The 13,216-nt window shown below is 34.2% G+C and overlaps 2 protein-coding genes and 1 long non-coding RNA gene across 5 annotated transcripts; 1 reads left to right on the forward strand and 2 right to left on the reverse strand.

Annotated features, from left to right (window-relative positions):
- Window positions 1-703: 703 nt before the first annotated feature.
- LOC105144261 (RNA-binding protein squid) lies at window positions 704-8,063 on the reverse strand. Of its 2 annotated transcripts, XM_011053047.2 has the most exons (9): window positions 7,774-8,063; window positions 4,579-4,619; window positions 4,360-4,487; window positions 3,155-3,301; window positions 2,946-3,077; window positions 2,574-2,835; window positions 2,219-2,290; window positions 1,483-1,601; window positions 704-1,189 (listed from the first exon to the last, which is right to left on the reverse strand). In XM_011053047.2, the coding sequence occupies exons 1-8, from the start codon at window positions 7,911-7,913 to the stop codon at window positions 1,531-1,533; spliced, it is 993 nt and encodes a 330-aa protein (XP_011051349.1). In that variant the 5' UTR covers window positions 7,914-8,063; the 3' UTR covers window positions 704-1,189; window positions 1,483-1,530. The 2 variants fall into 2 exon arrangements, with proteins under 2 accessions (XP_011051349.1, XP_087267285.1); XM_087411159.1 differs by lacking the exon at window positions 2,219-2,290.
- Window positions 5,878-7,767, reverse strand: LOC147908164 (uncharacterized). Of its 2 annotated transcripts, none has more exons than XR_015546636.1 (2): window positions 6,711-7,767; window positions 5,878-6,573 (listed from the first exon to the last, which is right to left on the reverse strand). It is a non-coding gene; the product is annotated as an uncharacterized LOC147908164 (long non-coding RNA). The 2 variants fall into 2 exon arrangements; XR_015546635.1 differs by having other exon boundaries at window positions 5,878-6,633.
- A 604-nt stretch (window positions 8,064-8,667) lies between the features above and the next one.
- Window positions 8,668-13,010, forward strand: LOC105144258 (uncharacterized). The gene is made up of 2 exons (XM_011053046.2): window positions 8,668-8,920; window positions 10,240-13,010. Exons 1-2 carry the CDS (start codon window positions 8,844-8,846, stop codon window positions 10,916-10,918), a joined length of 756 nt encoding a protein of 251 aa, XP_011051348.1. The 5' UTR covers window positions 8,668-8,843; the 3' UTR covers window positions 10,919-13,010.
- The last annotated feature ends 206 nt before the right edge of the window (window positions 13,011-13,216 follow it).

Below are 13,216 nucleotides of genomic sequence, written 5' to 3' on the forward strand. Positions count from 1 at the left end.
ATTCGTAAATATATATTCGAGCGTTGAAAAAAGAAAAGCAAAAATTCTGAATGCAAATAGTGCAAGCAATAAATTTGTTCGTGTTAAAATCCCCAAAAGTTTTTGCTTAAATGAAATATATAATCGGGTGTTAAAGAGAGAAAGCGAAGATGCTGAGTGAAAAAAGTGCAAGCAACGCGAACAGACCTAATGCGAACAAAGGATAGAATGTGTATGTTGAAATAAGATAAAAATAACAAAAATGAGCAGATATAAAAATATTTATAATTTCATTGGTCAATAACTAGTAAGTAGTTTGCTCACTTTTATACTTTTCATTTCATTTCAAGCTACATAATCGATCCCTTGACATAATTATGTTCAGCACAAACGAATTTTATTTCCTACTATTTCGCATGAAATTTTGATTGGAAAAACAATCGCGAAGCAAGAATCAAAGAGTCTAAAATAGTTGAAAGACCAAATGTTAATTTTTTTTTTAATTTAATTGCTTAATATCCAATAAAAATCGGTTCTAGTTTGTTATTTCTCAGATAACAAAAAATTAATATTTCTATCCGTGTCAATAAAATACTGCAGATTCATTTTACTGCAGATTTGACAAATTAATTGTTTCATCAAAAATAAACTTCCCGATCTCTAAATGTAATGGGATAAGGTACTAGGTTTATATGTATAAATGGGAATAATTCTGGATGCGCAATTCCTCAATAACGACGCATTTTTCTGACGAGGCACGCGTTGTCGTGCTTACATTGTATCTTTATACAACTATTCTTATTTCATTTTATCTATCATACGGCAACGTTACTTTTTTTTGCAAGATTGTATACTGTTGGATACTTCACTGTTTTGTTCGGTATTACATTCAAAAATCTATCGGTGATTTTATATGCTTGCTTTTCTACCGTGAACATACTATTAAAAAGGAGAAAAAAACGACACAAGCTCGCACTACAAACGGCAGAAAGGAAAGCATATAGTCGCGGAATAATATAAATCGGAGATAAATACAAAATGAAATCTCTACTGCTGTCGCCGGTCTCGTGGTTTTCGGTGATTGATTTCGTAGCAGCAGTTGTCCACATTGTTGAAAAATTGTCGATATTCTTGCTAGGAGGAGCGCGACTTAATGGAATGATGATTGGACGAATTGAATGAAGAGATCGGTAGTAGTGAGGAAGAGTACCTGTGAAAAAAAATTAGTAGTCTACGTTGTGTATATGTATGCCGTGTATTTGTAAATTACAAATCAGGTTTTATGTAAAATATATATTCATCGACATCTGTCAACAAAAAGAGGGCTGAAGTAACAAAAAACTGGGACACTTAATTTAAATTAATGTTCTACAAAAATATAATAAACACTGATAATGATTAATATTAACGAATAGTAAAATGACATTGAAAGAGATTGCCGCTAGAAATATCTTAAAACAACGACGCAAAAAAGATCAAAATTTCGATTATGCGGCAACTCACCAGCGATTACAACGCGAATTGCACAGCGTTCGCGAATGAGGATTTTCGTTAGTACGGCTGGTGCCTCTGATTTTGGCGACCACCACCTCCTCTTTGTTTGCCACCGTAGCCGGAGCCACCTGAAACAATGTCGACACTGTATCATTAGTTTTTTTTACCTTTATAGCATAAGTATGTAGCTACAATTATACAAATATAATTGTACAAATTAATAACGTAGAACAGATCGATCTTATAATATAACGCACGCACATCTCGATAAGAATACACTACGCTACTAACAACAATCAAGTACTACGAAAAAAAGATATTACTACTGACAATAAATGTAAGAACAAAGAGGCTACAGGCTAAGGTAGTAAGCTGCATACTATTCCATATCCTTCCTTTTGATACGCATCTCTCTAGGGTTCTAGTAATTCTTTCGCCATCCTTTTTTTTTGTTATTACAACAATGATTAAGCAACACGAATTTGTAAGCAAAAATGACAAAAGCAAAGTAAATAAAATTTTCTATTTTGATACTTCTACAGTCAAAATTAATCGAAATTTATATTTAGATTATATTTATTAGATTGTAAGTTTGGAGATTAAATTGCTCTCATTGCAATCACAATGGGTTACAAGGATGGGTGCAATTCTAGCGGTGGCAAAGCTAAATGTAAAAGAGAGAAAAAGAGAGCAAAATACAAAATGATGGGTAGTAAAATATATCAAGGAACGCTGTAATGCGTACCTTTACCGCGTACACCACCGCGCCCGCCCGCGTAGCCACCTTCGTAATTACCACCGCCATAGCCATAGCCATCTGCGTTTCATGAAACACATGGTACAATGGAGTCAGTATCCGCACGTACCATTGAGATTTCATTGCAAGAAGTAAAAAAAGAAAATATTAACATCACGACTATACAAAAAAAATCAATTCGAATAGTGAGAATTCTAATCTTAAAAGAATGTTGCAAAGATACCCTCCGATCGCCAGGATACTGACCATTTCATGACAGAAAGTACCCCACCCTGGGACATTACTTATAAATTCAAATTTAATTTACTATATATCTATATGAAAAAGAACAAAAGATAATCACCACCATATCCGCTGTAATCATAACCACCGTAACCTCCGTAACCGCCGCCGTAGTAATCGTATCCCCCGTAACCGTCGTACCCACCGCCGTAGCCACCTTGGCCGTAGCCACCGCCATAACCGCCTCCGTAGCCCTGTCCCCATCCACCTTGTCCTCCGAATCCGCGACCCCGACCACCACGAGCTCCTCTTCCTCTGCCCATCATTCCGCCACGCATCCCACCCATTCCATCCAATTTGGGTGTTGCCTTCTTAACATCTACCTGTTAAACAAGATTAAAAAAATTGTGTTTGTTGATTTCTGAATAAAAAAGTTAAATTTTAAATTTAATAACTCCTCTTTACTATAAAATAAAAGTTCAATAAAATTTACCGCTTTTCCATTGATAGTCTGTTTGGGTGTCTTAAGAAGTTCATTAACTACTTGCTCAGATTCAAATGTAATAAAGCAGAAACCTTTCCTTTGGTTCTTTGTCTTATCAAATGGCATCTCTACCTCGACAATCTGGAAGAGAAACATGCAATAATTCCTTTTTCTTTCGACTTATTCCTTGTATTCGTTTCCAAGTAAAAAATATTTACATTCCCAAATTGTGAGAAGAAGTTCTTAATGTCGTCATCAGACAATTCCGTTGAAAGACCACCGACGAAGATTTTTCCATGTCTAGCTTTCGCTTTCTTGGGGTCAACTTTTTTGTTGTTAATGACATGATCGCCAGCTGACATAATCTACAAGAAATCATTAGATTAAAAACAATAACATATATAAAACAGTAAACACAATGCCAATCAGAGCCATACACAAGATGAACGCGTATAATTAACTTTTATTAGTATAATACAATAATTATAGACGTTTCGGATCAGTTTCAATATAACAAAAAAATTAATTACAAAAATAGAATTTAATACTAAATAGTCATCAAACAAAAACATTGAACGGGAGTAATCTGCGATCAGATGTAGTGTAATTTCTTGCAAAATATAATTATGTTAAGCATTTATTTATTGAATTTCCAAATTGATTTGAAGAGTGTAAAATATAAAATATTAAAAATTATCGTACAATTTTAGGAGAGAATAGAGCTTTAATTCTGACAAATTGACTTACATGATTCCGTCAAGGCAAGTCTTTCTGGTTCGCACTCAAGCGCGTGTGAAAGTCATGATAAAAATCGTGATATATATAAACGACAAAGATAGTAAAGAGAGGGAAATATCAAGTCCTTGTAAATAAATTTAAATAGAGTCGGATCAATAGATTCTGTGTCACTTTAATGTTCAAACCGTTAATTCATTAATTAATAAAAATCATTTCTGAAATCAATCTTTTATAAAAAAATTTTCTTCGTCTAAAATTTTAACATTCTCCTAATTAAATTCATGAGAGAATTCTAGTCTGTTCATAACAGAATGTTGCATTGTTTTCCAATTCATATGATTTTTATGTCAACAAACATAAAAATCATAATAACAGTGTAACCACGGATTACTCCAGTTTAATTTTACGGTTTTATTTGACTACTATTTGAGTACTGAATTCTATTTCTGTAATTAATTTCTTTGTTATAATATATTCAAAACGTCTATAATTATTGTATTATACTGATAGAATTTAATTAGACGCGTTCACTTTGTGTTTGACTCTGATTGGCATTATGTTTACTGATTTATTTCTTTAGAGCCCTTCTATCTTTAATTTGTAATATATTTTTTTTCTATATACATATTCGTAATACTTTTTTCATTTTAATATCTATAGATTAAAAAAAAATTTTTTTAATTACCTTATCGAGAGCTTCAGCCTTTGCAAAAACAATGAAGGCAAAACCTCTCGATCTTCCTGTGTTAGGATCTGTTTTAACATTAATACTCTCAATGTCACCATAAGTGCTAAAATGTTCCCTTAATTCCTCTGAAATAGATTAAAGATATTCGTGACGGATTTCCGAATAAAACGCAATCTATCGACGATTAGAAATTATTAAAGATATAAGAATACTCACTGTCAGTAGTTTCCCAGCTCAAGCCACCGACAAATAATTTTCTGTAAACAATAAACAGAAATAAAAATTTTAAGCAAATGTAATAGAGAATAATATATATTTGCCGCCCTAACTTTCCAACCGCTATATCGCGGTGTTATGATAATTGTAGTAATATTATTTTAATTGAATTTATATAGGCACATAATATTAAAAAGTAAACGAAAGAGAGAAATAGGAATTGAATGTGCCTGTATCAATCATCCTGATTACTTCCGGTCAACCTGCAAAGCAATGGAACTAATTTATTTTACCAAAGAACAGAGATTTTTTAATAGATATTAAACTAATTGCTTCTAATGAATTTAATGTTGATTTAATGTCATTCCTGTGCAAATTAAAATTGTACTACAATTTAATAAAATGCAATTGATGGATGATCCATGATGCTATCTGGAAAAGACACTGCAAAAAATTTTGTTGTATTTAACAAGCACGATAATAGCTATTTCTAATAAGGAATAGGAATTCCAATTGCAGCAATACACAATGTAGGTGTTGTCCTACATATAGATTTGGAAAAATAAACGTTCCTTGCGTGTGAGACTAAACAAGATTCGTTATACTGATAATAAAAGTTACAAGATACCATATTCCTAGAACAAATGAACTTTTATCAAGATAAATGTATGTTATTGTACAAATTACATATGCAGTTGCTACGCGATAGCGTAGTAAAATTGAAGTTACGGAGAGTCGGCGGTTTTGCGCACCACACAGGTCAACTCGATTTGAACACCATATATAACAAGTTTTATATAACAAGTGAAAAGTATTAAAGGAAAAGTTTTAGAAAAAAAGTACATATGCATAAATATGTTATATGTGTATATGTGTGTGAGTGTAGTAGAAAAAAAACGCATCAAAAAAAGTAAAGTACTGTTACGATGATCCAAATAAGCTACAACTCCAGTTGAGATACTGCTGCCCCTAAAGAAAATACAAATAACTTCTCTAAAGTTACAATTAAATCCCGATTATTAATTGACCCAAATTAGTGGCATGTGGTAGATCGACTGCAACTCTATATTGGAAAGCTAAAAATTAATTTCCACATTACAATAGATTAACATTGGTCACTGCACGATTTTGCTTTAAGTTCTTATTTCTTATTCTTTATTTTTTTTTATTGGAGTTCTTTTTAAACACTATTATTATGCATTACATCAGACACTTGTACATATAAGGATATTTTATCTTACAATTCGTCAAGAAGGCTTACATTATATACGACTGACTTGTCTTGAGTCTCGAGATACATTTTTCATATTTTTTTTTTCACATTCAAATAACAAGCTGCAATATGTACACATTTTTTGCTGTTTTTATCTTTTCCTTAACTTTTTTCCCAGCGATGTTAAGTCTGTACTTATATATGTTTATTGAGATATATATATATATACATTATGTCGTTTTCATATCATCTATTGCTGATGATAAATACCATGGGTACCAGTCTCTCGCCGGTATCTGTTGTCAGGTCAGGTCACAGTTAGCCAGTTGCAAGCAGCCCGCCATAATCCCACTGGGACGTTTTAGCCACCTGCAGACCAAGTCACAGAAACTGCGTTAATGGCGTTCCGGAGCCTATTGGAGATGTTTGCATTGATCCTAGTCTGTCTCTGTGTATTTGCTCATGCCCAAATAATCCAAATATCACTCGAATCAGCGGAAATTACTCTACTCTGTATTATCCAGCAGGCAAGTGTGTGTCGCTGCGACACACGTATTTGATCTCAAGTAACATTTAACTCGATTTGACTCCAGGTACTTTCGTGTCGTGACGTAACATGATGGACTTGAGAATTCGATGCTCGACTGTTCACAATAATTCCGACCCCAAAGCTCATTCACGAAGCCTCACAGTTCAATTCAGAGAGATCCCACACAAGCATTGGACGGATTTGTCAATCGTTTTCGAGCAATTGACTAATCTGAATTTGACCGTAAACTGTACTGTGAATAAGGAAAGGATGACTCGTAACTTGTTCAAATGTGGATTTTCAAAATTATATTCTATAAAAAAAATAGAAATACAAATACAAATGTCATTTCTTAGAGAGTATATTATAAGTAGATCTACATATACATACAAACTTTATGAATGATGAAATTGTGACTGCCTTCCATTAATTATAGGACTAGAAGAAAGTTTAAATTGGCTAAGTGAGAACAGAAAGAAAAAATTTACAAAAAAAGTTAGAAAGCTTGAAAAAAAAACAACAGATGGACACATACCTCATAATAAATAACACATGTGTAAATTTGTAATCACAGTATAGTAATGAATATAAATTACATATTTACCTTATCTTTATTTGATTAAGAAATATATTTCAAACAGATTTACTACGAGTGCATAAGGTAGGACGCAATAAAATTGTTCAATTGTATAAAAATTCACATTTTTTGTTTCAAATATTTCTGTATATAAAAATATCTAACTTGTAAACAATTTCTTTGATAAATAGGGTACCGAGCTGCAAAGTGACGTTAGATCTGTCGTGCCCGCGTACTCTCTGCGTTTCAAACGACGCGAGCATTGAAGGGGAGCATTGAACGACGTTATCACGGTAATGAAGAGGAGAAGAGGAGGAGGGAGGGGAGAAAGAAATAAAGCGGCAAAAAAAAATCAAACATGAGCGTAAGAACAACGTGCGAAACATGCGACGCGAAGGAGTCTTTTTTGCTATCGGATTGGCCGATCGGCGCGGCGCGACGTGAGAGAGAGAGAGAGAGAGAGAGAAAAAAAGACGCGTCGAGCTACAACAATAACGTAACTCCATCATTTTCGCGGGGGACGCCGGGGAGCAAAAAGAAACGCACCGGCGAATGCGTCGCGGCGAAGCGACGCGGGATGATCGCGAGCGAGCGATCGGCAAGCGAAGGGCGACCGATGCGCGTGGATTACATTTCATCTCAAATTGGCCCATCGCCATCTTGTCCGTGCCGTGTCGGAAGCGAAGACTCGCCGCAAGAGACGCCGACCAAATTCGCGGGAAACCGCCTCGGCGGGACGCAAACGCCGATCGAAGTCAGTTTATCGTTACTGGGATTACTGAGGGACGCCGGACGCCGCGAATTATGCCTGATCACGCGGCTGGATCTTACCGGAGTTCTCAATAGATTGATAAAGGAATATGGAAAAAGTCTTACCTGTCCTCCTGCGAGTCCTGGCCATTCTCCACGGCGTCCCCGCCGCCACCGCCGGTACCACTCTCAGCCTCGCCGTTCTTCTCAAAATTTTGCTCCGCTACGTCATCACTGAAGTCCTTGTTCTCTTGCTGATCAGCCATTGTTTATAGTCGCGTTTTACTCGTGTCAACGATACAAGGGAAGATCGAGAATACAGAAATTAATCACAATCGCACTTATATCAGAGGACGACTTCGGCGAGATGGATCGACGGCCAAAGGAGACGGAGTGAAGTGAGAGACAATGGAATGCTCGCATCGGTTTTCGGAACGCCGAATTGACCTACTCTCTGTCGGAAAGGACGCGAAAACCGAGTTGGACAAATTCGAATCTCGACCAATCGGAATCTGTCGAAGTTTGATATCGATGTTATGAAACTGTTCAATCATATCTATTCCTCTGAAGAATAAAATGATGTGATTGGCCAGTTTCATACATCGATGTTAACTTCGATGTGAATCGAGCCATGTAAACGTAATAAATCATTTATAATTTATCAACTTATGTCTTAATCTGTAAGAATTAACTAATCATGATCGAATGAGGAAAATAACGACTATGATTGGTTTAAAGCGTTTTTTGATTGATTAATTTGCAGAATTCTTTTTTCTGATTGATCAACCAAAACATTTAAAGCGAGACTTTGACTACAGCTGAAATTGATAAAATAATTGATTTTTACTATTTAATATGAAAAAAAAAACTTATATTACGGACCACGAGTTATATAATATAGCTAGGAATTTTACAATAAACACTTCCGCTATTAAATTAATTAGCAATTAGATTGGCGCACGTTGATATTTTCAATAAAATGGCTGACTCGCTTTCGTCTTTAGTTGGGAAGCGCGCCGTTAGATGGCGCTACCAGCGCTGTCAAGAATTCGCTAACGAAGATTTTGTTGGTCCCCTCCCCTCCTCGTGGTCGGCATCTGGCTCTGGCATCTGACCTCGCGCGATGATTAGATTAATTAGATCGTACGGTTAGAATTGTCTAGTTTGTAGGAATCGACTGATTTATATTTGTTATTATGGCTTCCTTGGTTGCGGATTACGGGACTTCCTCCGGTTCGGATGGCGAAATGGATGACGACATTTCGGATAATGCGTAAGTTTGGAACGTTGCGTAAAAGTCACCCTCCGAATTCCGATCGCTTCTGCCCTACTTTCTTTTCTTTTTTTTTCTGCATTCATTGGCGCGATTCCGCTCCAGTTTAATCTTCCGCGAAATACACAATGCTGACAAACATTTCTGTTTAACGTGGGGCTGATAGAATCTGTCACATTATAAAATGAGAATTGAGTTTGACAGATCCTGCAAACGCGAAACTTGACATATTGAATACTTTTCATCAAGAGATGCAGTTATCTGTTTTTTTATTTATTTCTCACTTTCGTCAAATATTAAGTATATATTTATTTCAGTTCAAAAAATGTATACCACCAGCTATAGAAAACAGACCTACAGTAGCAAAGTGATCATTTCATTTTTGTTTAATATTGATAAACAATATGGATGTATATTTACTTCTATCAATGTAGAGTAACTTTAATTTCGAGTCAACCTATTTTTTACCTTCTAGTTCTAGAATAAGAATTAGTTATAGCGAATTCAATTAGACGCACTCAGTGCTGTTTATTTATATTAAAGCCATCGCACAAAATAATGTAAAGATATGTTTATATAAATAAACATTTATATATAAATATATATATATAAGAAATTGATTAAATCTTAAAATACCCAATATATTTTATTGTACTATTAGGTAAAATATGTATTTCATAATTCGAAATATTTGCATTTCATTTTTATACTTAAATTAAATTAGTATATAATAATGGATTTAACATGCACCAATGCACACTAGTGCTTCTAATTGAATTTGTCATTAGAGAAAGATAAAGAATAAAGAGTTTAACCCGAGAGAAAAATTAAAGTTAATCTACATTGATAGAAATAAACTGTAATTATTCACTGTGTCACACTGTGTTATCTCATATATGTTTATATATATTATGTTTAATAGATATCTCTTGTTGGAAACACCTATTAAAACCTGCTCTGTATTCTTTGTTTTCTGTTTCTTGCTTTTTATCTTATTTTTCTTCTTTTTTGCAACTGTTTTATTAACACTGACGCTTCTTGTCTCTTCTGAAGTTCATTAACTTTTATCTCAAACCACAAAGAACAAAGAAACTGAATAAAAAATAAAAAGGCAAGAGGTAAAAAGTAGTAAAAGCAAGAAACAGGAAGTACATAGTAGATCAGGCTTAAAGATTAAGGAATACACTTCTTAATATTATTCTCAATATTACAATGAAAAAAAAAGGATATTTTGTCAAGCATTCATTTGAGTTCGGCAACCGGTATATACATACAGAATGCGGCTTGTTCTTTGTAATCTGATATTGCCTCACCGTTAGCTTTAAGGGTGTGGAGAAGGTGGAATCAGATGGGGAGGACGAAGAAGAAGAGAATAACAAAGAGGAGAACAACAGGGATAATGGTGGACACGTAAGAATAACTGAAACAACAGCTTCCAAAGAAAAACTTCCATTACCCACGCCAGATTTCAACAGTGCATCCACGTTACTGAGGACTTCAGTATTCCTAAATCCATTTGTTGAGGCGGAGCGAGCAAAGAGCGCAATCCTGGAGAAGCATGTAAAGATGACGCCCACGTTAGACGACACGAAAATGATAAATGGTCGCAAGATTTGCTGGAACTATCGGAAGGGTCGTTGCCGTTTCGGTCACAATTGTACTTTCGCTCACGATTCGGATCTGCATCGTAGCGCGGCCGAATTGGAAGCCCTACGAACGCCACAGGAAACGCTGGTCTGTCAAACTCGGTATAACGGACAGCAGCAGCAGCACCAGCAGCAGCAGCAACAGCAGCAGCAGCAACAACAGCAGCAACAGCAGCAGGTATTGCCGCTCGCGAACGACGATGAGAATGAGGTAGATCAGGAGAACAATCAGACAGCGAACAGAAAGCGTAAGAAAAGACCCGGCCTGTGCCAATTGTTGCTTCCGAGTAAAAAGGTCTATAAGCAGTTTAAAGCGCAACAACAACAGCAACAACAAACCAAAACTAGATGAATATTATTTCTTTATTTGGTATAGTAATAGGTTGATAAAATTGTCTTCTAGCCGAGTCGTTATATATTTTTTGCGAATCGGAAAATATGCGCAATATGCATCTCTTCGAAATATTAAACAGACCTTGCGGACGCTTTTAATAAACAAAAATTATGAAAGAAATTTAGCAAGAAATTGTGAGAAAGTCAAAATTATAAGAGAAAAGATCATAGCGAATAATTTTAAATTCATATTACGCTTTTAAGAATGGAATTTTCATCTTTTATCAAAAAACAAAATGGAACCCATTAGCGTATAATGACGAGATTAACCAAGATCTTGCATATCTCGTCTAAGGTCTAGCTTAATATTTAATTAAAAGATTGCGCGAACAAAAAAAATTATTAGATATATAAAGGAAAAATAAAAAATTCCGACTTATGCTTCCAATATGAAGAAACATACGATGTATAGAATAGGAACTTTTAATTAAGAGAAACTTTTGTCTCATATAAATTCGCAAAAGACTATCCAATGTGTCCACAGGCGCATTCTGCCTTCTTAAGATTCGTCTTTTGTAACGCAATGAACGCATAAATCATGTCTTCTTGTTATTTCGTTTTCTCGTGTTTATCATCTTTAGCTAATTATTTACTAAATATTTGATAATACTGTTTGTGAGAATACCAAATAACATTTTATGATTGAATCCATACATAGAGTATGTAATATCATGAATCCGACCGAAATCACATTTTTACTTCCGGCCAAAAGCGAAAACGAATATTCGGTTGTCATTCAATTTCGGCCAAAAACGAAACCGAAACCGAAACTTAGATAAGTCTTATTAAAAGAAAAAGTGAGAGAGAAAGCTAACGGAGTCACATTTTTTCTCAGCCGGAATCGAAATCGACTTTTTTTTTTAATTAATTTTATAGAAACCGTGGTTTTCAGAAATCGTGACAAATTCATGTATTCTTTACAAAACAAGATTTTATTAAAATATCTAACTAATATAATAATATTGCATCCTCTTTTAAAGAAATCAAATCAGTTATTATTAGGATCATATCAAAGCTTGTCTTAAGCTTAATCAATGAGTTTATAATTAAAATCAAATAGTTGTTTTTTGAACGCTTACCGGCGCATTGCAACTTGTACAGTTTCGGTTTACCCACTGAAATTTTCTCTTAATTTCGGCCAAAACCGAAACCCTGATTTTTGTCCGAAATTGACCGAAACTGAAATCGAAATTTCAGTCGGACTCTATGTCATGATATTTGATGAATTAGGAATACATCCCGCTTTCCAGATTCTTTATACTCACATGCGAAAAATCTTATATATCTAATACAATAGTACTTCCATGCGTTTTTGTGAATTTAGGAGTAATCCAAGCGCAATTGCTTGATTATGTCCCTCTTTTTTATAAGATATAAATTTTTATTTTACATTTCCTTATATTGCGATCGATGAGACAAATCGATACTCTTAAATCAGATATAATTACAATACTTGTATAGATATTGTGAATGATGGAAAAGTTGTTTAGTAATACATTAATCTTTTTAATGAAGAAGTAATTGCGATAATAGATCGGAACAAAATAGAAGGATCATAACAAACTAAATGTTTACTTTCCACTCTAAGGACAAATTCACAACTTTGCTTTAAGAAGCCTTAAGCCGTAAGCTGTAAGTTAAATGACGATATATCGGCCACAGAGCTTATACTTTTAGGCCGTAAGAATAGGGTTTTGCTCTATTCGTTTAAATCTAATGGTTAAATCCTAAAGATTGCGCAAAAACAGTCTAAAGACAGAAATTGTCACTTAATCTCTTTCGACTTATGACTTAAAGCCTCTTAAAGCAAGATTGTAGACCAAGAGTAAGTGGTTAAACAGTGTTTTTAACTTAAACTAATACGTTAATTGTCTGTTGAAAAAAAGGATAATAATAAATAATTATGATAATAGATCAAAATAAGAGAAACAGTGTAGAAAACTAAGAGTTTATCTAAACTGTAACTCGAAAAAAGAGGCTCCTCCTTTGTGAGGATTTCTAACAGGTTGCCAATAAATGATTCAGCTGTGCTGAAACAATGTCTTGCTTAATTCGTATTTTTTTCTATACCTAATATATTAATAAAATGTATAATAATGCACAAATACCTTTAAAAGACTGCTACAGCAAAAGGCAAATATTTAAAGTTTGTCTTAATTATTTAATTAGAAAAAATAGATAAAAATGTAAAAAAATGAATCTTTAAAATTTTTCATTCAAGATTATTCAAAAAATATAATATATCTTTAATCACAAG

The sequence above is a fragment of the Acromyrmex echinatior genome, chromosome 11 (genome assembly GCF_024713525.1).
Source record: "Acromyrmex echinatior isolate Ae372 chromosome 11, ASM2471352v2, whole genome shotgun sequence".
NCBI lineage: Eukaryota > Metazoa > Arthropoda > Insecta > Hymenoptera > Formicidae > Acromyrmex > Acromyrmex echinatior.

What these genes read in the sequence shown, in the direction of transcription:
- LOC105144258 (XM_011053046.2), top strand. Translation starts at nt 8,844, where the DNA reads ATGGCTTCCTTGGTTGCGGATTACGGGACTTCCTCCGGTTCGGATGGC. An exon ending in GACGACATTTCGGATAATGC is followed by an intron (nt 8,921 to 10,239) that starts GTAAGTTTGGAA and finishes CCTCACCGTTAG; the next exon opens with CTTTAAGGGTGTGGAGAAGG.
- LOC105144261 (XM_011053047.2), bottom strand. Translation starts at nt 7,913, where the DNA reads ATGGCTGATCAGCAAGAGAACAAGGACTTCAGTGATGACGTAGCGGAG. An exon ending in CAGGACTCGCAGGAGGACAG is followed by an intron (nt 4,620 to 7,773) that starts GTAAGACTTTTT and finishes TATTGTTTACAG; the next exon opens with AAAATTATTTGTCGGTGGCT. An exon ending in GAGCTGGGAAACTACTGACA is followed by an intron (nt 4,488 to 4,578) that starts GTGAGTATTCTT and finishes AATCTATTTCAG; the next exon opens with AGGAATTAAGGGAACATTTT.